General features: G+C 46.9%; 1 protein-coding gene across 2 annotated transcripts in view; it reads right to left on the bottom strand.

Annotated features, from left to right (window-relative positions):
* Window positions 1-25,930, bottom strand: part of Inpp5a (inositol polyphosphate-5-phosphatase A) — a 184,774-nt gene that overhangs the window by 118,763 nt on the left and 40,081 nt on the right. For both annotated transcript variants that reach the window (XM_076912658.1, XM_034512594.2), the window contains exon 2: window positions 9,656-9,697. In XM_076912658.1, the coding sequence (XP_076768773.1) occupies window positions 9,656-9,697 (42 nt within the window). The remainder of the gene's footprint in view (window positions 1-9,655; window positions 9,698-25,930) is intronic.

Raw genomic sequence — 25,930 nt, 5'->3', positions numbered from 1 at the left:
GGCATGGTGGTGCACAACTTAATCCCAGCACTCAAGAGGCAGGTGGATATCTGAGTTCCAGGCCAGCCTAGTCTACAGAGAGAGTTCCAGGAGAGCCAGGACTATACAGAAAAACCCTGTCTCCAAAAACCAAAAAGAAAAAAAAAGAAAAAGAAAGACAGAAAGAACAAGAAATCTACATAACCTAGGATGTCAAAGATCTTCTTTAAAAACTTCCTTCTAGAAGTTTCCTGGGCCTAAGTTTTACATTTGCTCTAGGGCCTGTGTGGGGTCAGTTTCTGTCCACAGCAGCAAGTGCGGACTGACATTAAGCTCTGTGACTCATGTTGAGTCACAGTATGAAGTGTGGACTTTACAGGTGCACGTGCACCTGCCTGAGCAGCTGTCCCAGTGCATGCTGGTCAGGCCACCACTCTAAAAACCTGAATTCTGCACTGCTGCCACTCACTTGCTTATATCCCTGGGTCTCTTCTCCATCTCTGCTGTCACACCCATCTGTGCCTCCACTGTTAACAACGCATGTCTAGACTACTGAAGCTTTACAATACTTCCTGAAACCAGAACTTGGAGTCTTCAAATCTTGTTTTGCTTCAAACTGTTTGGCCCTTCCTTTCCTTGCCCATATATTTTTAGAATCATATTTTAACTTGTAGAAAAAACTTCTGCTGAGAATTTTTTTTTGAGACAAGATCTTATTATGCAGTCTAGGCTGTTCTCAAATTCATGATCCTCCTGCCTCAGCTGCCCAAGTACAGAGATTACAGGCATGTACCACATACCTGTCTTCTGAGATTTTTATCACAATGACATTAGATTAGTAGTATATCAGATGATGGAGAATTAACACGAATAGATTTCACACCTTCTAATCCACGAATATAGCATCCCTCAAGTTCTTCCGTCTTTGTTCTTGCATTAGTGTCACACTGGGGTTGGTCTGTTTCTATGCATTGTAGTGCAAAATACTGGCCCCCAGATCTGACTGCCCCTCAGGATGAGGAGATCCTCACATATACCAAGTGATGCTGTGTAACCTCGCCCCCCAAGTTATCCCTGATTGGTTGATAAAGATGCCTACAGCCTGTAGCTGGGCAGAAGAGAGGTAGGCAGAACTATGCTTCCCAGCCTTGGGGTCTGAGGCAAAGACCATGAGAAGGCAGAAGGTGAAGAAGAGAGGAAAAGATGTCACTGGTTAAGTGAATCATTTGAAAATGGCCATGAGGGCTGGCTAATCAGAGAAAGAGCAGCCCAGGTGGAACACGGCAAGTCACAACTTGGGGCTATTGATAGGGAAGTCGATACTAATAGCTTAGAGGGTACATATCTGTCCAGCTCCAGTGCTTTAAGGCTATTATAAATATAAAGGTTTTGTGTCTTTTATCTGGGAACTGAATGATCAAAGACAGGGTAGAAACCCCTGATTAATTTTAACTACAACATATATTGACATTACATTACATTACATTACATTAGATTTTACCCAGGTATTTCAGTTTAGAATGCTAATGCTTTTCCTAATGCTAAGTTTATAGTTGTTTGTAACTAATAAAAACATGTTTTCATGTCAGCCTTGCAGGTTAAAAACTAAATACATTCAGTTAGCAGTACAGCAGCCAGTCTTCGTGGATCTTCATGATTTTCTAGGCGGTCAGCAATATCTCCTGCCAACAGAGGGCTTGTCTCTCCTCTGATTTCATCACTTGTCGCACTGCAGTACATGGCCATTCAACACCATGAGAAGAGAAACAGCACTATCCTGCTCCAATCATCGGTAAAACATCATTATCCTTGTCACCGTTAGATACAAGTGAAGTGGGGGCATGGTACACGCTCCCCGCAGTTCTGAGGAAGCTGTTTTCTATGCTTTCTATGTTTTCTACTTATTGGCCATTTATTTTGAGACAAGGTCTCACTATGTAGCCCTTGGCTGGCCTGAACTCACTGTGTGCATCAGGCTGACCTCAAACTCATTGAGATTCAACAGCCTCTGCCTCCTGAGTGCAAGAATTAAAGGTGTGCACTACTACACCTAGCTGTTTTCTCCTTTGCTGAAGATTTTAGTCAAACACATTACAGAATTTTTTCTGCATCTGTTGAGACAAATATAGTTCTTCTTCTTCAATCAACATAGTAAATTATAGTCATCAATCTTCAAATGTTAAGCCAGCCTTGAATTCCTAAGTCTTTATACATTAACCACTTCATATACACTTGACTCTCACATCTGTAGTTCTACACACGTGAATTCAACCAACCACAGACAGAAAATACCTGGAGAAAAACTGCCTCTGGACTGAGCACATACAGACATTCTTCTTGCTGTTATTCTCTAAACAATACAGTGATAACTACACAGTATCTGCATGTGTTAGATATTAACGTGTGGGGGGAGATATAAACAAATTCTATGCAATATCGGGCTGTTTCAGAGAGAAGATCTGAGCATCTACTGATTTGGGTATTTGTGAGATGTACCAGAACCCATCTCCCCACAGATATGGAGGACAAATTGTATCATCTCTATGGATGTGTGAGAATTTTCATATTTATAGCTTTATTTTTCTCAATCTTTTTAAAACAGAATACCCTCCTACTTCTTATATGACAATTTCATACATGTAAGCAATGCATCTTGATCATATGCTCCCCCAACTCGCCCACCCACTGCCTGCCTCCAGGATCCCCAAAATGTCCCCTTCCCTGTTTCATGGGGTTTTGTTTGTTTGTTTGTTTCTTTTGCTTACTAATTCACAGAATCTAATTAGTACCAGTTGGAGTGTTGAGAGATCTTATTGACTGGGTCTTGTGTAGTCAGTCACAGCTGCAGCTGATGGGCACTATGGCCACACCAGCCCTTAGGACAGTTACCTCCCAGAACTCCTCCCCAGGGTCTATCTCCTAGCACTCCTCCCCAGGGAGATCTCCCAGCACTCTCCCCAGGGTCTATCTGCCAGCACTCTCCCCAGGGTCTATCTCCCAGCACTCTCCCCAGGGTCTATCTCCCAGCACTCTCCCCAGGGTCTGTCTCCCAGCATTCTTCCCAGGGTCTATCTCCCAGCACTCTCCCCAGGGTCTATCTCCCAGCACTCTCCCCAGGGTCTATCTCCCAGCACTATTCCCAGGTCTATCTCCCAGCACTCTCCCCAGGGTCTATCTCCCAGCACTCTCCCCAGGGTCTATCTCCCAGCACTCTCCCCAGGGTCTATCTCCCAGCACTCTCCCCAGGGTCTATCTCCCAGCACTCTCCCCAGGGTCTATCTCCCAGCACTCTCCCCAGGGTCTATCTCCCAGCATTCTCCCCAGGGTCTATCTCCCAGCACTCTCCCCAGGGTCTATCTCCCAGCACTCTCCCCAAGGTCTATCTCCCAGCACTCTCCCCAGGGTCTATCTCCCAGCATTCTCCCCAGGGTCTATCTCCCAGCACTCTCCCCAGGGTCTATCTCCCAGCACTCTAACCAGGGTCCATCTACCAGCACTCTCCCCAGGGTCCAGCTCTTACAGTCTTTCTGCCCCTCTTCTGTGACGTTCGCTGATCCCTGGGGGTGAGGATTGGTGGTGTCCCACTAGGGCTGAGCATTTACTAGACACATATTCTCTGCACTCTGACCAGCTGAGCCCTCTGCATTAACGGATGGCCACTGCAGAGAGAAACTTCTCTGGCTAGTGCCGAGGGCACTGGATTGAAAGATGTCATCACAACACATCATTCTGATGTACTGAACCTTTAGGGACTGTTGCACTTGTCTTCAGGGTAGATACTGAGATGTGTTTTTCTTATCATGTAATGTCTGTCTACTTTGGATGCCAGGATAATTAGTGTTCATGTCACAGGCTGAGTTGGGAAGCATCAACTGTGACTCAGTTTTCTTGGAAAGTTCCTGTAAAACTGTTACTGCCTCTTGCTGAAATGTTGGACAGAACTCACCAGGGAAACCATCTGGACCTGGAGGGTTTGGGGGAAATATATGAGCAAACTTTTAATCTAATGAGTACGGGGCCAAGCTCATTTACTATAGGGGCGCGTTCATTCACTGCCTCATGCGTAAACACTGACACCATGTATTTCCAAGAATTTTCTCACTTCATATAAAACTTCAGATCTGCTGGCATAAAGGTGCCAGTGCTATTCCATGTATCATCTTACTTCCTATAGGATCTTGAGTGTAATATTCCATGCTGCATTCTGGTACTATTTTCTTTTTGTCTTCTAACTTCAGGAGCTAGATATAAAAGAACAAAGTGAAGCAGAGTAACAAATGAAAGAGCAAAATCAATAAAAAGAGGAAGTGGGAAACAGACAGTGAGTACAGCCTTCACAGACAGTGAGTACAGTGAGTACAGCCTCCACAGACAGTGAGTACAGTGAGTACAGCCTTCACAGACAGTGAGTACAGTGAGTACAGCCTTCACAGACAGTGAGTACAGTGAGTACAGCCTCCACAGACAGTGAGTACAGTGAGTACAGCCTTCACAGATAGTGAGTACAGTGAGTACAGCCTCCACAGATAGTGAGTACATTGAGTACAGCCTCCACAGACAGTGAGTACAGTGAGTACAGCCTTCACAGATAGTGAGTACAGTGAGTACAGCCTCCACAGATAGTGAGTACAGTGAGTACAGCCTCCACAGACAGTGAGCACAGTGAGTACAGCCTCCACAGACAGTGAGTACAGCCTCCACAGACAGTGAGTACAGTGAGTACAGCCTTCACAGATAGTGAGTACAGTGAGTACAGCCTCCACAGACAGTGAGTACAGTGAGTACAGCCTCCACAGACAGTGAGTACAGTGAGTACAGCCTTCACAGACAGTGAGTACAGTGAGTACAGCCTCCACAGACAGTGAGTACAGTGAGTACAGCCTCCACAGACAGTGAGTACAGTGAGTACAGCCTCCACAGACAGTGAGTACAGTGAGTACAGCCTCCACAGACAGTGAGTACAGCCTCCACAGACAGTGAGTACAGTGAGTACAGCCTTCACAGATAGTGAGTACAGTGAGTACAGCCTCCACAGACAGTGAGTACAGTGAGTACAGCCTCCACAGACAGTGAGTACAGTGAGTACAGCCTTCACAGACAGTGAGTACAGTGAGTACAGCCTCCACAGACAGTGAGTACAGTGAGTACAGCCTCCACAGACAGTGAGTACAGTGAGTACAGCCTCCACAGACAGTGAGTACAGTGAGTACAGCCTCCACGTACAGTGAGTACAGCCTCCACAGACAGTGAGTACAGTGAGTACAGCCTCCACAGACAGTGAGTACAGTGAGTACAGCCTCCACAGACAGTGAGTACAGTGAGTACAGCCTCCACAGACAGTGAGTACAGCCTCCACAGACAGTGAGTACAGTGAGTACAGCCTCCACAGACAGTGAGTACAGTGAGTACAGCCTCCACAGACAGTGAGTACAGCCTCCACAGACAGTGAGTACAGTGAGTACAGCCTCCACAGACAGTGAGTACAGTGAGTACAGCCTCCACAGACAGTGAGTACAGCCTCCACAGACAGTGAGTACAGTGAGTACAGCCTCCACAGACAGTGAGTACAGTGAGTACAGCCTCCACGTACAGTGAGTACAGCCTCCACAGACAGTGAGTACAGTGAGTACAGCCTCCACAGACAGTGAGTACAGTGAGTACAGCCTTCACAGACAGTGAGTACAGTGAGTACAGCCTCCACAGACAGTGAGTACAGTGAGTACAGCCTCCACAGACAGTGAGTACAGCCTTCACAGACAGTGAGTACGGTGAGTACAGTAAATACAGCCTCCACAGACAGTGAATATAGCCTCCCTAGACAGTGAGCACAGCCTCCCTAGACAGTGAGTACAGGCTCCACAGACAGTGAGCACAGCTGCACAGCAGCTTCTTCAAAGTGGACAAAACCAGCAACCCTGAATCACACTAACAATTGGTTGTTCTCATTTCAGGCCATGCTTTCCTGCCTCTCCACCTACTGAGTAATTTGAGACTGGCTATTAAACTCTCTTTAATAGGCTGTTGGATGCTGCAATGGAAATCCTCTTACTACAAGCTTAGTGAGCAGAGTGCTTCCCTCACCTGCTCCCTCCCACAGGGACCACTCTCCAAGGCTGTGTGCTATCTAGTGTCTGAAACCCAGGCATGTACATAAACTGGCAACTGCTCTTTCCTGTTAGCTGGACAGATATATGACTCATCACATGGATTTTAAAACACCTACAATGAAAGATCATGGAAGACTTGCAAGAGCTAAAGACTTAGCATCTGTTTAGGTCACCTCTTGTAATCTCACCTTCACTATCTGTGAACTGTTTCACAAGTCTGTACCTTTAAAGACATAGCAGTGCACATGGCCTATGATCACAGAAAGACCTGCTGCAGGATGCAGGAAGGATGCTCATGATGACTGCCCTGCTATAAATATTGGCCACTTTCACATACATTAAGTTAGTTCACTTCAGAACTGCCAAAGGAAGAATGTCTGTGCCCTGGCAGAATGTAGCAGAGAAAGTATTTCTTCAAGCTTTTTTTCTTTGTTCAATTTCTGCAGAACAACTGCCTCTCCTCTTTACACATACACACACACACACACACACACACACACACACACACGTGTGCGCCACCCCCCCCTTCTTCATGTCAGTCAGGCAGATGCTTAGACACACCAACACACAAGGCAAGATGGCCTCTGTTCTTGAAAGCACAACACTAAAGTATAGGACCTTTGTCAGTAACAATAAAGTTGAAGCTAGTTTTCTAGCTGCCTCACCTGCAAGGCTGAAAGAATCCAAACCAACACAAGCCCAGCAAGGGCTCCTTCCAGTCCCTCAAGTCTCAGCCTCCTTTGGAGGCTGTCTACAACTGCACTGTGAAAAAGGCTCCTTATTCTCACCATGATGCATGGATGCTCAAGAGAGGGAAGGCAGTGTGTGTCCTGTTCATGCTGCTGCCTCCCAGATGCATGAAGTTCATATGAATGAAAGATGAATGAACAAATAAATGAATGAGTGGGCCGAGGCTCTGAAATTTACTGCAGAGCATGCATGAAGCACTATAATTGCACATGACTTGCTAAAGTACGTAGGAAGAGCTTTCCTTCTCAATCTCCCCAATTGTCGTCCTCAGTGTACATTGAGAGTGCAGGCTACAAACTCATTCATGCTTTCCTCCCACCAAGGGTGAGGGACAGGGCCTGGCTGAACAGCCAATGGAGAGTAAGGGAAAGCATGCAATACCACAAGACCCCTAAGATTAGTACTAAGGCCTGCCTTGGAAGGCAGGTACCCAGAGGACATTACTCAGACAGACAGCACAAGCCAGAGCTTCTGTACTGGCTTTCTCCAGGGAGCAACCCCAAAACAAAGCTCACAGGCGCCATCTCTGTACTCTCAGGCCTAGCTCCCAATTCACAGTTATGGCTTCATATGATGGGCACCCTGGAACACAGCCGAGCAGTACTATCCTCACGTACCAAAGCCTAGCTCCAACCTGCTCTTGTCACTACTGGAGAAGAACTTTTAGTCATAGCTACCATGCTCACACAGGGATGGCCTGCCCTCACCTTACAGTTCACTACTTTATGCCTCCATCTGCCACCAAGAAACCAGGAATCAGAGAGCCAGGTGAGCCAGCTGAGACCCCTGCATCTACCACCCAATTAAATGCCCAGGGACTGGCATAGATAGCCATGTTCCACAATCCAATCCCTATTCACAGATAGCAAGACCAAGACCTTTCTGCAGGGGAGGCAAGCTCATGCAGGATCCTTCTTCACTACATGTAATGCCAGCTATACAGGACCCCAGCCAATCTGGCAGCAGAGTTCCAGGAAGGCCCTCCATGTTGTCCCCCCCCCATCCCTCTCCCATACCCCAAACCATATCCCTCTATCAATCCCATCATGGCATGCTTGAAATTCTGCTCCCTTGTATAGAGATACATAGGGCAATTCCAGATATAACTCTGCCTACATCAATCACTCTTAGAACTGGTTTACAATCTAAGAGGGATACCATCTCTACTGTGGCCATTAGCCCACACCAAGGTCCATCAGCCCCCTGGTTTATCCTAAGAACATGCATGTACCATACAGGGACTATGAGAACAAGAGGAAATCATGCCCACCACCTTGTGGGCATCCACACAATCACATGAGCTCATAAAACAATCTCAAGGCCATACCACACCATCTCCACAGGACCCAGACCTGGAAGCCTAGGAGACAAGGTTCACGGCACCCAGGCCCTGGACCCAACTAAGACCATTCTCTGACAAGACTCTCCTCTGTTCACTTATTGAGACTGTCTTCTGACAAAGGCCTCCACATTCACTTACTACCAGACTCTTCCATAGCAGGTCTCTGCCCCACCTCTTACTACCCCAGGCCTTCTAGGCAGGACCTCACTCTGCTCCTCATTGCCCCCAACCTTACCATGACAAGGTTCTCACCAGCCCCTCTTTAAATCAAGCCATCCCATGACAGAGCCCATCCCCCCACTACCTCAGATCCTTCAATGGTAAGGCCCTGCCCTGCCCCTCGCTGTCTCAGGTTATTCCCTTGCTATCAACTCCTTATCTGAACCAACCTCAAGTATACTCAGGGCCTTTCCTTCCTCAGCCTGAAATACACATCAAGAATCTGCCTTACATCCCTAACCAAAACCAATATAATACCTGAACAATGGGAGGTTCATAAATGCTAGATTCTGAGTGAATGTCGCCACCTCCAAATGCCTAGCAGACATATGTGATGGCCAGCAGGACGGGAGAACTGCCAAGCATTGTGTGGGATAAAGACTTGGCCCCAGAAGACTCACATCACTGTTCCCAGGATGAGGAGCATGTACTGTGTCTCCTCTGACCCTGACCCTACCCAGCCTGCACCCCCAGCAAGCTGCAGAGCTGCAGGTAGGTGTGTGGCATGGGCACAGGGATGGCTGTAATTCCCTGCCTCTTTGCCTCCTACATGACTTGAGCCCCACCCTTGTCTCCTCCACCCAACAAATAAACAAAGCTCAGAGAATTAAATACCACAATTCTAGCCTAACCCAGTGACAACTACATGGGAACTTCTATTTCACATGCAGCATGCTTTGCTGTCCTCTGGGCTGTGGTCACTCACCCAGTTGCCTTGGTTTACCCTGTTTGGCTGCTCAGCCCTTCTTGTTCTCCAGGTCTACATATCATCTGCTCAGAGATCTGTCACCCACCCAGAGCCAACTGTAGAACCGGGTGGCTGCTTGCTGTGCTAAACCATCCTCCTACTGGGATACACTAGGAGGTTGCTCCCTATCTATTCAAAGTGACACCCCCAAGGGCTTCCCACCCACACCTGCAGCAGGCCCTGTGTGGTCATGCCATCTGCATGGATCTGTCCAAGTTCCATGCTGTACCTAGGGGAACCTTCCTGAAGAGCACTTATGGATGCCCTCCTCAAAGAGGCAACCCCACCAAGGTCCTCTGTGTTCTGTTTCCCTCCCTGTCAGGGGGGAGCCAGGGAGCAAAATGTCAATCATTAGGAGACGGTCACAACTGTTTCCTAGGACTGACCTAGTGGCAGCCATTCCTGCCTTCCACATGGACAAGATACAACCTTCGAATAAAAACACCACAACCAAAAGAGATACTCACCGCCTAAGTGGCTACTGGAAAGTGCTGGCTCAGAGCCTCTTACCTGGTAAAATTCCCGAAGCCAGTTCTTCTGCAGGTTTTCTGGCTGCAAATTAAGAGGAAAGGGGGACATTAGAGCACAGCCACAACTCCAACTTCCAACTTCCTGGAACAGAGGCTCCAGGAAGAAGACATGAGGGCTGACCTCATGGGGGAAACGGGATGTACATGGGACCCTCTATCCACAAGGGGTCTGTCTATACTCCCCAGAGGGAGACCATCCACACACAGGCTGGCCTCTGTGGGCTGCCCTGTGATATAAAACTGAGCAATTTTCACTTAGCCAGAGGCAGGGGCATAGCACCTATATCCCACTGACCCACATCCCTGTTCTATCCCCAGCTGGGGTTGTAGGAAAGGAGACAGGAATAGCACCATATATCTGCTGCCAAAAGGCAACAAGCCACTCCACAGTGCCATATGAGAATATGCCATCGGACATCACGGGGTTCTTGTGTGAGTTGAGGCAGGAGGAGGGTAGTATGAGAAGGGATTTGGGGTATCAGTCACAATGCTCAGAACTTTCAGGAAACAGGGTGCAGACAGAAAACCCCATGCTGTATATATACATGTGCTCTCAAACAGGAAGCAGGACCAGAAGGGCCAAGTGTCAATCATGACAAGTCCTGCTCAGGGAAGCAGGAAGGAACTATGATCACACTAAAAGATTCCTGAACCCTGAAAGTGCTCCTTTATGCGTTTTGTCAGTCAGATGTCCTGGGTAGACCTTGGTCAAAACTTGGCATGGGGGAAGACAGCCAGTAAGTAGCCCATGAGCAGACCAGTGCTACTCCAGGACTGTCAAAGCCATTCAACAATAAAAATGGACTTTGCACTCTGAAGTACATACTTAATTAAAATTGCAAAGCTATAAACATAATGTTATATGTCTGTCTGTCTGTCTGTCTGTCTGTCTGTTGGTTAATGGCTTTTCACACGGTTTTCCTATGCCACTGAAACTGAAGTCTCTGGCCAGGTCATCTCAGATATGTAGAGCTTGAACACCCAGAAGCAAGGCTCAGAGGAGTAACACCCCGGCTCAGAGAGTCATAAGACTTAGCCACAGAGAGGTCCTAAACCACTCCCAGCACTTTGCCCACTGAGTGTCCTGAAGATCATAGAAATAGAACTGCAGAAAAAAATTAATGATGGGGAAAAAACTGGAAAGGAACAAGAGCATCACAGACCACACAAGGAGCACAGAGGAGCACAAGGAGACTCCACCAAATCTCAAACACATGCCTTAGCAGGACCCCTAGGTAAGTTTCACAGGACAGGAGACACTGCCTCCCTGCCCTGGCCTCAAAGAAGGCAGCAATATGGCACTACAAAGACAAACCAGAGTGGGGCAAGAACATGAACAGAATAGCCAAGCATAGATGGAGAGGCTCAGCATCACGTGCCATGGAGAAAATGCCAATCCAAAACCACAGAGTATCCTAATATGATGGGGCACACTATAATCCTAGCACTGGAAAACAGACAGGAGAGTCACTGCAAGTCTGACAGCAGCCTGATCTACAAACTGACTTCTAGCCTACATAGGTAGAGCCAGTCCTTAACGTAATTACTTAATTAATTAACTAACCAGACTGTCAAGGCAGATTATACCATGGTTAGGATTCTGGAACAGTGTCAGAGAAAAGAGTAGCAAACAGAAACCCTCCACTCTGGAGGCAGCAGTCAGGCTGCTCCTTGAAATCTGGGCCACCATTTAACCAGAGAGTCCACTCCTCCGAATAATCTGCAGATAAGTAAAACTGCATTCCACATGAAACCTTATGTAGACAGCAGACAAAAGGCAGACACAGCTGAACGCCCATAATCAAAGAGCACAGGAAATGGGGCATGTGCACATAGAAGGAAAGCTCAGCAGGTTTGATCCTCAAGCCACAGACAATCTAGGCCCAGGTAGAAGCCAAGTCATGGAAGGTAAGCCCTGCCCAGGTCTCTGTGGGTCTGTGGAGGGTGAGGGTTATCAGCAGGGGATAAAGCAAGGGGCAGTGTAGCCCCCAGAACTTCTCAGTGCAAGAGCCCACTGCATGCCCTTCAAGACAGCCACTGTCCAGGACAGTGACTCTGGGGCCAGCAGTTCCAGCACATGGAGCACTAACACTGCCGGGGTTTCCACCTGCAGCACCTTCTCATTCTTGGAGGGGGGGGGGGAGGGAGCGCTCTGTACTCCCTGTCAACACTCCAAGGGCCCTTACGAATTAGAAGTGGGACTTACTTCAGGAAACAAATGGCATGCCCATTAACCAAGTCTGATCACAGGCAAAGCCCAACTATAATCCTCAGCTGGACGCACACTCACCTCAGCTGCTATGCTAGTGCAGTAGCCGTCTCATTTGGGATCAGAACCAGAGTGCCAGAGATCCAGTTTGCATCCTGTATAGAACCTGGCAAGCCCCTCCAAAGTGGCCCTGCTGGGAGTCATGCTCAAGGCTACATGGCCATGGCCGTGAGAGCATGTGCTAGCATCTCTGGAAGTGCTTCAGGACTGCAGGCCCCTCCAATTTAGTTTCTGCATCACATTCATGTTTAGATCATTAATCTGGCTTTCTCTCTACTTTGACTGTGGATCTACAAGAACTGCACAAAAGCTCCAAGAGGGTGGGTGCTATAGAGGATTAGACAGGAGTCTAACTACATGACTGAAAATACTCCACGGAGAAAGAAGAGGGGAGAGGATAACTTGAAAAAAAACAGGGTCAGCACCATGAAGCACAAAAGTGCCCACCAGGCTCCCCTGGACATCCTCCCTCCTGGCCACCCTCCCTGAGTCCTCTTGAACTGCACTCCCTGACCTCATGTGCCCCCCACTCCTTCCTGCACTCATTCACACTCTTGAAGGCTCCACACTCAGTGCCATGCATGCTAGATCCCACATGCTCACTCTCTCACACATGCTCACTCACACATGCTCTCTCACACATGGTCACTCACATATGGTCACTCACACACGGTCATCACTCACACATGCTCACTCTCATATATGCTCTCTCACATATGCTCTCTCACACATGGTCACTCTTATACACTCACTCTCACACACTCTCTCACACGCTCACTCTTTCACACATGCTCACTCACACACACTCTCTTTCACACACCCTTCCTCTCACACACGCTCACTCTCACACATGCTCTCTCACACATGCTTACTTTCATACATGCTCTCTCTCACATGCTCACTCTTTCACACACACTCACTCTCATACACACACATGCTCACATTTTTGTTGTTTTTTGAGACAGGGTTTCTCTGTATAGCCCTGGATGTCCTGGAACTCACTCTGTAGACCAAGCTGGCCTTGAACTCAGAGATCTGCCAGCGTGCTGTCTCCTGAGTGCTGGGATTAAAGGTGTGTGTTACCACCACCCAGCCTGCATGCTCACTCCTACAGGCTCTACATTTATTTATGCCCACACTCACCTGTACCCACACTCACTCTCACAGGCTCCACACCCATCCGTGCCCACACTCACACTGTCTCACCTACTCAAACATTTGTTCTCTCATGCACTACCACATACTTGTCTCTCGCAGACCACACACTCCCACAGTCCTGCCCCTAAGGGTAACCACCACTGTGGTGGTGCCCCATTCCTCAGCTCTTCATGGCTCTGGCCACTTGCAGCCCATCCCCATGTCCTGTGCCTTTACCATCAAAAGAGGCTGAGCACTGTGCTGGCCACACTGCCCAGCCCCAAGCTGCTACATTTTTTCCCTCTTAGGCTTTGTCCCTGCCACAGCCAGGGCAGTCTGCAGTGCCCGTCCAATCCCTCAGTAAAAGACAACAACCTCCAGATCTTCAGAGCCACCTGGCATGACTCTTGCCCATCTACCCATACCATACAGTGTAGACCCTTCCTTCTCTGGTGTCAGGGCCTCTACATTTTGTCCTCAGCATCTTAGAAGCTCAACACTGCTACCATGCATGACCACAGGCCACCTCCTCCCCAGCATGCCCTTCCTGGGTCCCTAAGGCTCCCCAACCAACTGTCAATCCTACGCTCATATTTTTCCATCCCCCCAAGCAAGCTACAAGATATTCCCACCCTGCCTTCCCTCAGAGACTGTCACCTCAGAACCCTACACATTTCTTCATAGCCTGACCTGAACTGTAAGACTCAGTATGACAGTGATGTCAACCATCATCAGGTACTGAGAGCCAAACAGAGCTAGATCAAGAAATGGCTGTAACTGAAACAACAGAATATCAGTGAGGCAACCTCTCCTTGACAACCATAACAGCCAAGGACAGGGGTAAAGACACCAAGACAAATGCATGAGGCAGAAAACTGCAGAGGAAATAGCAGATCAAGAATTCCTAAGGGGAAGGAAAACCAACCAGAGAGAAGAAACAGAAAGAAGCAAATCAGCACAAAGCCTCCCAAGATGTGGGAAAACACCGGTGTGCCTGTGGCTAGCCAGAGAGAGGCACAAGGAGTGAGCTAGTGCAAGCACTAGTGAGAGCAAGCAAACTGAGGAGAAAGTCGGGGGAAGGCTGGCCGGCTTCGAGCAGTCACCCTCAGGGCAGGGTAGGGCATTCACAGACATGGTCTCACATGAAAACCCTGTCCACACTCCACTTCTGGCTGTGAGGAGACCTGCAGAGGTGATCCTCTTACACTAATAACGGTTCATCTCCAATTCAGCAGTCCCCTGCCACCTGTGCTCTTCCCCATGATCCCAGAAGAACAGAATCTAACCCTTTAAGCTGGGGACAGTAGACACTGTCAGGTAACCTGCTGCCTGCTACTTGTTGACCTGTGATGTTGGCCACTACAAGGGTGGAGATTTCTGAGAGGTAGGATCTGTAGGTAATTTGTGATTTTCTATAATGCTGAGCTAGGGTTGCTTATATAGCTAGCTGGGCAATGCTTGCTGGTCTCACGTCTTTGCTGATCTTCAATTTGCTGAGAGAGATGCAGCTGAGAACTTTTCCTGGTGCCCCTGTTGGCTCTGGTCCCTCTTGCTAATTTATGCTGAGACTGTGGCCTGGCTGTCTCTGCTAGGTAGTGGCCCCTCTGCTGATTTGTGTTAGCTATCCCAACTCTACCAAAGTAGCCTGCTGATACATCTGGGAAGTGTTTGTGAGTGGTTCAAGCTGCCACTACTAACCTCTAAACTAAACTGCCAATTTCCAGACAATACAGTTGGGAATTGCTTTAAAGAACCATTTCTAAAGAAACAGGTCCACTTCCCTCATACCTTTTCTTTTCCACTACCTCTGGTGGGTAGTGAGCTAAAAGGGAGGTTAAAGTGTTTAAAACCCATCATTAAAAATAGACTTTAAAAAAAAATTAAAGTTACAGAGCAACGCATATCCCATTGAGAAAACTCAAGCAAGGGAAAAAAGAAAGGTGTCAAACTGTAAGAGAAATGATCTCTTCTCAAAGACAACATGATCTTGGATGTAACAATTTCAAAAATTATACATAAACAGAGAAAAGTGTTAGAACTAATACACTTAGCAAAATAGCAACATAAAGAATCACACACACACACACACACACACACACACACACACAGAGAGAGAGAGAGAGAGAGAGAGAGAGAGAGAGAGACTAACAGATGTATTTTTTATACCCACAATAAACAATCCGAAATGAGAAAAAAATCTCATTTAGGCTAACAGCATAAGGAACAAACAGGAATTAAACAAGGATGCCAAATACTGTACACTACACAGTGCAAAATGTGAGACAAAGAACCCAGATGATACAGCCACAGCTGCAAAGATACTGATGACAGCTGCAGAGGCTGGGAGACCAGTGGAGAAGCTGGCATGGTCCACAGAGATCCCCAGCCAATGCAGGAGGCAGCAAAACACCTGTAGGGTTTTCCACAGAAACAGAAAACTCCACATGGAACTCTCAGAGAACCCCAAATATCCAAAATAATCCTTTTAAAAAAGGAACAAATTATACCAGGCATGGCATCTACAATCCATTCTAAGGAGTCTAAAGTGGGAGAAAGGAGATGGAGGATGAGGAGATGGAAGGGAAGAAGGAAGAAGAGGGGGAAAGAGGAAGGGGGAAAGAAAAGAGAAAGAAGGAGGGGGAAGAAAGGAAAAGAAGGAGAAGAAAAAGGAAGAGGAGAAGGGAAAAGGAAGAGGATGGAGAAGAAAGGAGAAGTTGCTACAACAGCAAGAAGTTGGAGGTCCCCACTACACAGTGTCAACCACCTTTAGACCTGCAGAAAGACAGGTCAGCATGGACTGGCACAAAAAAAGGCCACAGACTGATGGGACAGACCAAAGAGCCTAGGAATAAGCCCTGACTGACAGACAGTCCTGTGAGGTGTAAACATGGATACCAAAGTCACCCAGCAGGCAAACAGACTGTGCTAATTCTTACTCCATGACCATTTGGTACAGAAAAGCAGGTAAGGAGATACTAAGAGCAGCAATGTCATCCAAGCAGCCCATCCTGTACTTTGCATGTCCAACTCAGCTGAGCTGTTTTACAGAACCAGAGGAGATTCCGGGCCAGCAATAACAAGAGGCCCCATAAATTCAACCTAATTAAGGTGAAGAGAATTCTGGGTCTAAGACAGACACAGTAGTATGTCTGCAATCCTGGCACTCAGGAGGCCGAGGCAAAAGCACTGAGCCCTGGGCCAGCTACTGCTATAAAGCAAGACTCTATCTCGAAGAGGAGAAGACAGAGAGAGAAAAGGGTAATCCTGGACTAGATTGGCAAACCTACAGCAACCTTACAACACACAGCAAAAGTGAAACAGGCTGGAAATAAACACAGCAATGAGAAGACTACCACAATCCCACAGTCAGAGACCTGAGTGCAGTCTTAAATCCTGCATAAAGGGGCTGGGGTGTCAGGCCACCCTTAATCCAGACACTCAGGGAGGAGGCAGAAGCAGGAAGACCTCTGGAGTTCAGGGATAGCCTCATCTACATAGCAAGTTCCAAGGCAACCAGGAATGAGATCCTGTCTCAGAAAAGCAAAAATACAATAAAATAAAATCCTTCATAAAGGGTCAGCAAGTTAGTTCTCTGGGTAAAGACACTTACCACACAAAGTTGGTGACCTGAGTTCAATGCCTAAAACCTATGTAAAGGTGGACAGAGAATCAATTCCACAAAGTTGTATTCTAACCCTCAGACCTGCATTATAGCATGTGTCTCTCTCTCTCTCTCTCTCTCTCTCTTTGTCTAGTTGTTTTCAAATAAAAAATTCTGCATATAAAAATAGCCCCACAACCCTACTAATATTGCTCCCATGTTCTTACAGATGTGTGGGAAAACATGCTCTCTTGAAGGTCAGAGCAGAAATGACAATCTGACATCCTAATATTTGCCTCTAATTTTCTCCCAACAAATTTAAGGGCTGTAATAGCACAGACAAGAACACATGGGCACAAAACATGTCCATCAGCTGTGGAGTGGGGCAAGCATCCTGAAGCCCTGCTGGGTTTTCCTTCACACACTTCTATCTCTTATATCCTCCAGAATGCAAAATGATCAATATGGAAGCTTCTACCTTAAAGAAGCTAACATGATCCTAGGACTCAAGAGTTGGAGGGGAGAGAGCTATAAGAAGGAGGCCAGCCTGCATCACACAGCCAGAGAAAGGGCAGGGGGAAGGAAGAGAGGGATGGTGAGGGAAAATATAGCATACCTTCAGACAAGTCTCCTGCAGCAAGGCCCAGGCAGCAGAGCCCTTCCCCTATCCCAGCCCTCAGATCCTCTCCACAGCATTCCAAATAGGAAAGGAGGAAACACCACATTTTGAAATAGCTGTCCTTCCAGCAGCGGTCGCTTCTTCTTTTTCTTTCTTTTATTCTTATAAGTACCATGCACTGCTTTCATATTTTTAACTCTTCAAGGTCTAAGGAAGAAAACCACCAAAGCGTTCAGAATGCTGTAGCCAACACTGAATAACCACTAGTGGCTTAAGCGGCAATAAAAGACAAACCATAGAGAGGAAATGTGTGTAGCTTCTACAAAAACTGTGGGCCAATTCCTGGCTATATAAAAAGCCTCTGGATAAATCATAAAGGGATCATTAGCTCAAATTCACATCACACACACAGACACACACAGACACACACAGACACACACAGACACACACAGACACACACAGACACACACAGATACACACAGATATACACAGATACACACAGACACACACAGACACACACAGACACACACAGACACACACAGACACACACAGACACACACAGATACACACAGACACACACAGACACACACAGATACACACAGACACACACAGACACACACAGACACACACAGATACACACAGATACACACAGATACACACAGATATACACAGACACACACAGACACACACAGATACACACAGACACACACAGACACACACAGATACACACAGACACACACAGATATACACAGATACACACAGATACACACAGATACACACAGATACACACAGACACACACAGACACACACAGATACACACAGACACACACAGATACACACAGACACACACAGACACACACAGATACACACAGATACACACAGACACACACAGACACACACAGACACACACAGACACACACAGATACACACAGATACACACAGACACACACAGACACACACAGATACACACAGATACACACAGATACACACAGATACACACAGACACACACAGACACACACAGATACACACAGACACACACAGACACACACAGATACACACAGACACACACAGATACACACAGATACACACAGATACACACAGATATACACAGACACACACAGACACACACAGATACACACAGACACACACAGATACACACAGATACACACAGACACACACAGATACACACAGATATACACAGATACACACAGATATACACAGATACACACAGATATACACAGATACACACAGACACACACAGATATACACAGACACACATGAGACAAAGAAAGCGAGGGAGGGGGAGGGGGAGACGGAGGGGGAGGGGGAGAGGGAGGGGGAGGGGAGGGGAGGGGGAGGGGAGGGGAGGGAGAGGGAGGGGGAGGGGGAGAGGGAGGGGGAGAGGGAGAGAGGAGACTGTGAGACCGAGAGACTAGGCACAAACCCATATACAGATACAGCACGTGCATGAGCTACTTGCCCACCAATACAGTTATGCACATCAACTCAAAAGCCACCTGGGTCAGGTGGCTGCTACACAGATATACGGCACTGTAGAGTATGTCCAGAGTCAGGAGTCTCTCCCACTGCGAGTCAGTCAGCACAGGCTTCATCTTCCTGTGAGGACAAAAATGCTGTACATTTGCAGTGGCCAGATCTGTACTGGAAATGCGCTGGTGTGGCTGGGTGGTTTTTGCTATTTTTATTGTTTAAACGATATGAGACCGGTGGCTATGTTATTAGACCAGAGAGCTCTAGTTACAGACAAAGGAAACTGAGTTCCTATGATGCAATAAATATAACATTTACATATAAACAGGATAAGCACACACAAACAAGGACAACTCAAACCAACCACATTTACAGCTCTGACACACATGCCCGACACACCCAGCAGCAGTTACAGCTTCACACACCACACTCACTGGAAAATGAAAGCACACGCACAGTTTCCTACTGGGGAAACAAAGCTGACCACACTATCAAAGGCAATCAAGCAATCATCTTCACAGTCCACTCCAACCACATCTCTACACAGGAGGAGCAAGGTCCTGTCCTCAGAGGAAGGAGCCAACCAAGTGAGTATCAACAGGCCAGCAGAAGCCTCCAGTGCTGCGGAGTTAGCACAGAGACGGAAGACAAGCACACTGGAGTCACAGCCAAGACCAGCTAGCCTGATCAACTCTGGGAATGGCTGTGGCAGTAGGGCATAGATAATATCTGTACAAGCCACTGGAGGCTGGGTGCAGACTAGTGTAAGGAGGGGAGTCTATGCCACTGTGTTATGGGTGTGTGTTGGTTACTTTTCCATTACTGTAACCAAATATCTGACAAGCAGCCTAAAGGGGGTTGTTTGTTTTGGCTCGTGGTTGCACAGGATTCAGCTCAAAGTTACTTGCGTCCATATACTTGGGCAAACATCATGGCAGCAGGAGCTTGCAGCTCACCTCAGAGCATAGGACAGAGAGAAAAAGACAGAAAGGGGCCAAGAGCAGGATACCCCCAAAGACCTACCCTAGTGAACTACTTCCTCCAGCTAGAGCCTATCACCCCAAGTTTTCAGAATCTCCCCTGAATAGTATCGCCAGTTAGAAATAGGCTTTAGCACACAAACCTGTGAGACATTTTATATTTAAATCACAACTGGGCATTCCATACACTGTGGGCTTTACCTCTGGTAACCTTCCAGGTTCTCAGTCAAGAGTTGGGAAAGATCCTTGCAGGGCCTGGGAAGGATATAGAAGCAATGAGGTGAACTGCACCCTGAGCATTCCCAGAGCCAAAGCCAACACCAGGGGTCAGGATTTTAATAAATACCTGGCCCACCTGCAAGGACTCCTCTCTCAGAAAGCCTTCCACCTCACCTAGGAAGAGCAAGGCAAGATGTAGAGGAAAGTCGGGAGCCATGGGTGGCGGGGTGGGAGTTGGGGCGTGGGGGGAGGGGATTATCAGACTACAGATTCTCCCACCTGACTGCTACACCACAATTGCAAGCTGAGACAAAGAGAGGTGCTACAGTAACAAAGGCATCTGAAGAAAGAGACACAGACATGGCATTGGAGAGATGGGAACCCTCTGCTGTGGTCTCAACAAACATCGGAATCAGCCAGCTCCAGAAGCCAATCCACCTCAGCTCCCTCCACCTCACACACCATGTCTGCATTCCAGCAAAACTCACCGAGTTTGCAAAAGAAAAGCCCAAAGACATAAAAGACACATCATAAGCAGCTTCAGCTATGATACATGTCTAAAACAATGGAGACGCGCACACACTAAGGACTCTAAAGGGAGAGTGGATAGGAGAACAGACTGGTCATGTGACAAAATAAAGGAGCCAGAAGTCAGGCACTGCAGCAGTAGAAATGACCGGCCTCTGCCCAGCTCACTGGAGACTCAGCCACAGAGGAGAGTGCCAGTAAGCACAGAGAAATGTCAACAGGAATGTCCCAGACTGAACCACAGAGAGATAAAGATCTTCAGCAGAACAGGGCTAGGGCTGGGGAAGTAGCTTAGTGATAAGTGCTTCCTTTCCATGCAAGCATGAGGACCTGAGTTCAAGACCCAGAACCCATGCAACAGCTCAGTGTGGCCAGCTTGCAAATCCTAGTGCTGGGGACATTGAGACAGCAGATCCCTATGGCTCGAAAACCAGACAATCTAGCCTAATCCTGGAGCCCCAGATGGTCAGAGACCCTCTGGTAAAATAAATAAATAAATAAATAAATAAATAAATAAATAAATAAATAAATGGGGTTGGAGAGATGGCTCAGCAGTAAAGAACACTGGCTGCTCTTTCGGAGGATCAGGTTCAGTGGCAGTTCACAACTGCAACTCCAGTTGTGCAACACCCTACTCTTGTCTCCTTGGACACCAGGCACACATATGGTGTACAGACACACATGCAGACAAAACACTAATATGCAAAAAAAATTAAGTAAAAATAAAAGCTCCCTGGCTTTTGATAAATAACACGTCAGACTTTCTTCACCTCTGGTGAAGAAAGGGAAAGAAAGAACAGGCTTTCTGGAAACAGAGATTGATTTCAAAAGCTATGATTATCAAACATACCAAAAGAACCAGAAGAAGGGCTAGCAGAAATACGAAGCAGTAATGACTGAGAATTTCCTGAAATTAATGACAAGCACAACAAAGTACAGATGCAGTAAACTGAGCAACACCATGCAGAATAAATAAGAAAACATCCAAACTTGATTGTATCTCACGTCTCATTCAAACTTCAGGACACTATTACTAGGGAAAATTCTTAAAGGAGGAAAGAAAAAAAAAAAAGATCCTAACTATGAAGGAACAGTGACAAGAACAACAGTTAACATCTCAGCAAAACAATGCAAATAAGAGTAAGCTACTTTAAATGGCAAAATATTTTTTACAAAAAAATAAAAAATCATCTAGAATTATGTGTACAGAAAAACTGCCCTTCATAAGTGAAAGAATGAAAACCCCTCCTCAGACAAGACCCATCCAGTACACAAAGGACTACAGGAGGGAATTTTAAAAGCTGAGTGTCCATCCCATGCCCAGGGGTAGCCAGCCAAAAAAAAAAAAAAAAAAAAAAAAAAAAAAAAAAAAAAAAAACAAACAAACAAACAAAAAAAAATCCATGATTTTTTGGTTGGTTTTGGTTTTGATGGGCTTTTTGTTTCATTTTGGTTTTTTCTCTTATTGGTGGTTGTTTGTTTGTTTTAATTTGTTTTCTTTTTGGAGAGAGAGAGGGGGAGGGGGAGGGGAGGGGGAGGGGGAGGGAGAGGGGGAGGGGGAGGGGGAGGGGGAGGGGGAGGGGGAGGGGGAGGGGGAGGGGGAGGGAGAGGGAGAGGGGGAGGGAGAGGGAACAAACATGGGGAGGGGAGTGAAAGGGGAGGTGGGAGGATCTTCAAGGAGCCGGGGAAGAGGAAACACTGATCAAAATATATTGTATGAGGAAAATTAATTTTAAAAACGAGTGCAAAGTTCTTCAATAACAGCCAACAGACCAGGAGAGTGGGCTAGGTGCTTACGAACACTGCCTGCTTTTCCAGAGGACCTGGATTCAATTCCCAGTATCTACATGGCAGCTCAAAACCATCTGTAACTCCCATCCCAGGGAACCTGATACCCTCTTCTGGCCTCTGTGAGCACTGCATGCAAGTAGTGCACAGACAGGCAGGCAAGCAAAACATCCATATACATAAAATATGTTTTTAGAAATAATAAGAAAGCCAACAGCCATCTGTGATAAGGCTGTGAGAACTGGGGACTGCAGGCACTTCCTGGGCAGAAGGTGCTATCAGCATCTACTCAACTGCTCATGATGGTTTCACTCCAGATAACTCTCACCTACAACCTGACAGGACCTGTGAACAGGCACTCCCACAAGGGTTCTAAGATGTAAGTAAGCACCACCTGGGTATTTAAGTTGGCAGATAGGAGGGAAATCCCAGGCAGGTTTGGCCTTACCAGATGGCCATTTCTAAGTCTTCAGGTGAGACCCTGAAAGCATGCACTGCAGCAGGCATCTGCCAAGAATCCCATAGCCAGGAGAAAGAGTGTCAGGAACAAACCCACGCTGAGAACCTGAGCACAGACCCTACCCTGGTGAAAGCAAGCCCCACCTACAAGCTGACTGCCTCTAGAGATTGGCACAGGACCTATCAGTTGGGTGAAGCCAGACTCCCACCCATGGAAACACAAGATAGTAAAATCAGTATGTTTCACACAGCACAGAAAATTGTCATACATATGCCAGTATATGGAGTAGAACAAGGAATATTTCGAGTATCTGTCCCAACCAGGTTTGTTTTGACATAACGTCTGTGGTCAGGATTTAATTTAAAACGTTACCCAGTGTTGCCCTGCACAGCTACTAAAGGGCAACTGCTATCAGTTCACCCATCTGCCATGTCCAGCTTGCCAAATACTCGCTGTCCATGTTTTCAAACAAACAACTCTTGACATTTCCTTAGCTTATGGTTCTTTTGTCTTTTCACTCAGTAAAACTTGGATTTGTCTCCCTTTCCACACTCCTTCAGGTCCTATGTAGTTCTATATTCTAGCTTTTGGGTCTATTTATTACCTTGTGTTTTATAGCAACAACTTGGAATATTGTGAAATATATGTTATAAATATTGCATGCCATATGTTTTTCTGTATCTTAAAGCCAGGCCCTCCTCAGCAAAACATTAAGGTCAGCATGAGGTCCAGAGGTCTGTAACTTGCAGAACAACAGAATGAGGTCAAGTAACGAGGCCAAAGGAATAACGCCAGAGCCAGAGACTGGGGTGGGGCTAGGGCAAGGGGCAGCATACATGGAAACCCAGACACCCAACAGGGAAAATAAAGCAAACGATAATGAAAAATTCAGGGAAGACAGCAGTTTATAAAAGCATCACACAAAACCAGTAGCTATTATACATACAAAAAAAATAAAAATTAAATTTAAAACCCCAGAAAATACCTTGGGGGGAAAAACCTTTTTGTAGATAACATACAAATTTTTAAGTGTGAAAGTTTGCATGACAAAAAAAAAAAAAAAAAAAAAAAAACAAACAAACAAAAAAAAACATTTAAAAGGATATTCCTGCAAGAGGGAGGAAAAGCAGCAGGGGTCATCAGAATGATGTCTGCTATCCTTCAAGACTGGATCCCATCAAGCCCTGCAGACAAACTAGGCAGTGCACTCTGGTGGGTGCAGCTGATGTTCTTGTGTCAGCTGGGACAGGACACAGGATCTTTCACCCTGCTGCCTGGCAGGAACCACTGTGCATGTGCAAAAATAAATTATATGAATCAAACATCCACACAACTTTTAAGAAGTGGACATTCACCCCCATAGCTTTGTAAAGCAGACCCAGTATCTATGTAGTCGAAAACGTCTATAATGTGTATCCCAACAGATCTTCCTAGTAACTGAACAGCTAAAATACCTATCAGGTATCTCAGAGTGACCTCTCATAGAGGGAGGGTGTCATCCAGTCTCCAGTGTATGAGGAAAATTAATTTTAAAAACGAGTGCAAAGTTCTTCAATAACAGCCAACAGACCTGGAGAGTGGGCTAGGTGCTTACGAACACTGGCCATGGCCCACCCAACTGAGGAACACAAAGCCAATGCTCACCCTGGTGGTAGGTATTCTTGGGAAAATGTCCACCAGACAACTTTCAGAATGGCCCAAACAACAGTGTGCCCTATCCGACACATGTCCAACACTTAAGATCAGTGTCAGGAAGACTATGAGGGCTAGGGATGCAGCTTAGTTGGTGGAGTGCCTACCCGCTGAGCATGTATAAAGCCCTGGGTTCAGTCCCAGCACCACAGAAAGTCGAGCATAGTGACCCATGCTTACAATCCCAGCACTTAGGAGGTGTAGATAGAAGGATCAGGAACTCAAGGTCATCCTCACCTATACAGCAAGTTCAAGTCCAGCCTGAGCTACATGAAATCCTATTGGAGAGAGGAAGGAAGGGACGGAGGAAGGGAGGAAGGGAGGGAGGGAAGGAGGAGGGAGGGAGGGAGGGAGGGAGGGAGGGAAAAGGTTAATGACTGGAGAAAATGACCTACACACACACATACCCCATGACCCTGAGTATTCTCTGGGAGAAAGAACAAGCACAATGGTTGAGGACACAGACAACTGGAAAGCATTATATAACATGTAACTATAACATGTAACATGCATGCTGATGGCTGCTTGGGGAACTACAGCAGGCCAGGCTCCCGTATCTCACTATAGGCTGCAGAGTTGTCTGCAGTTTACTTACAAACAGATACCCCTCAGCACCCTGAGAGGCGGCATGTGCAGTTGACAGGAAACAGTACCCCATCTCCCTAGAACCATCTCTGGGCAGCAGCTATGCTCCTTAGCAGAGCCTCAGCTCTTTCGCAGTAGATTCTCCAGCCACTCACTTCTCTCTAGGCCTAGGGATACTTCCTAGCCACAGGATATGTTCACCCCTCAGGGGTAAACAGGCTTCAAGCAACACTTATGCTCCATTTACTGCCTGCTGAAAGAATCCTCACTGAGGATGTGAGCATGCCCACCAACCCTACAGAGCTCCTGAAGGAAGGCACTCATCATCCCACATCCTTAGAGGCAGACAAGGCCTTGTTTATGCACAAGGATAAGGAACAGAGAAAAGTTATGAGAACTTCCCGGCAAACAAACTTAAAACTACATCAAAGCTCTCCCCACAGGTACTAGGAAAGGTGCTGGCTCAGAGCTGGGTCCCATCTGAGATGAAGATGACAGTGCTGCCTTCTGCAGCCTGGTGTCAGACCAGGAGAATGAATGGATCCCTTCCTGTGGCCCAGAGCACCATTCAACAATCACACCTTCTAACCTTGCCATCCTGGGCAGCTACCTTGTGAGCTCACAACTTTTAAGACCTGTTCCCTTCTTGAAAAACTAAGTAACAGAAACAGGCACACACACTCTAACATCTAGAACAATCTGAATCTTCTTAGCACCTATGAGATGGTGCTGTCATCCACATCTGCCAGCTCATACCAGTACCTGAGCCCTGCTCTGTGACTCCCCACTGTGCTAGCTACAGGTGCCCACCTTTAGAGGGCCCCCAAAACACTTGAGTCAGGTTGCACTGACTACTCCCAACGCTGTGAGCCAAAACAGTGAGAA

Source organism: Arvicanthis niloticus, chromosome 1 (genome assembly GCF_011762505.2).
Source record: "Arvicanthis niloticus isolate mArvNil1 chromosome 1, mArvNil1.pat.X, whole genome shotgun sequence".
NCBI lineage: Eukaryota > Metazoa > Chordata > Mammalia > Rodentia > Muridae > Arvicanthis > Arvicanthis niloticus.
The sequence above is the reverse complement of the archived record's forward strand: the minus strand, read 5'-3'. Positions and strand labels throughout refer to the sequence as shown.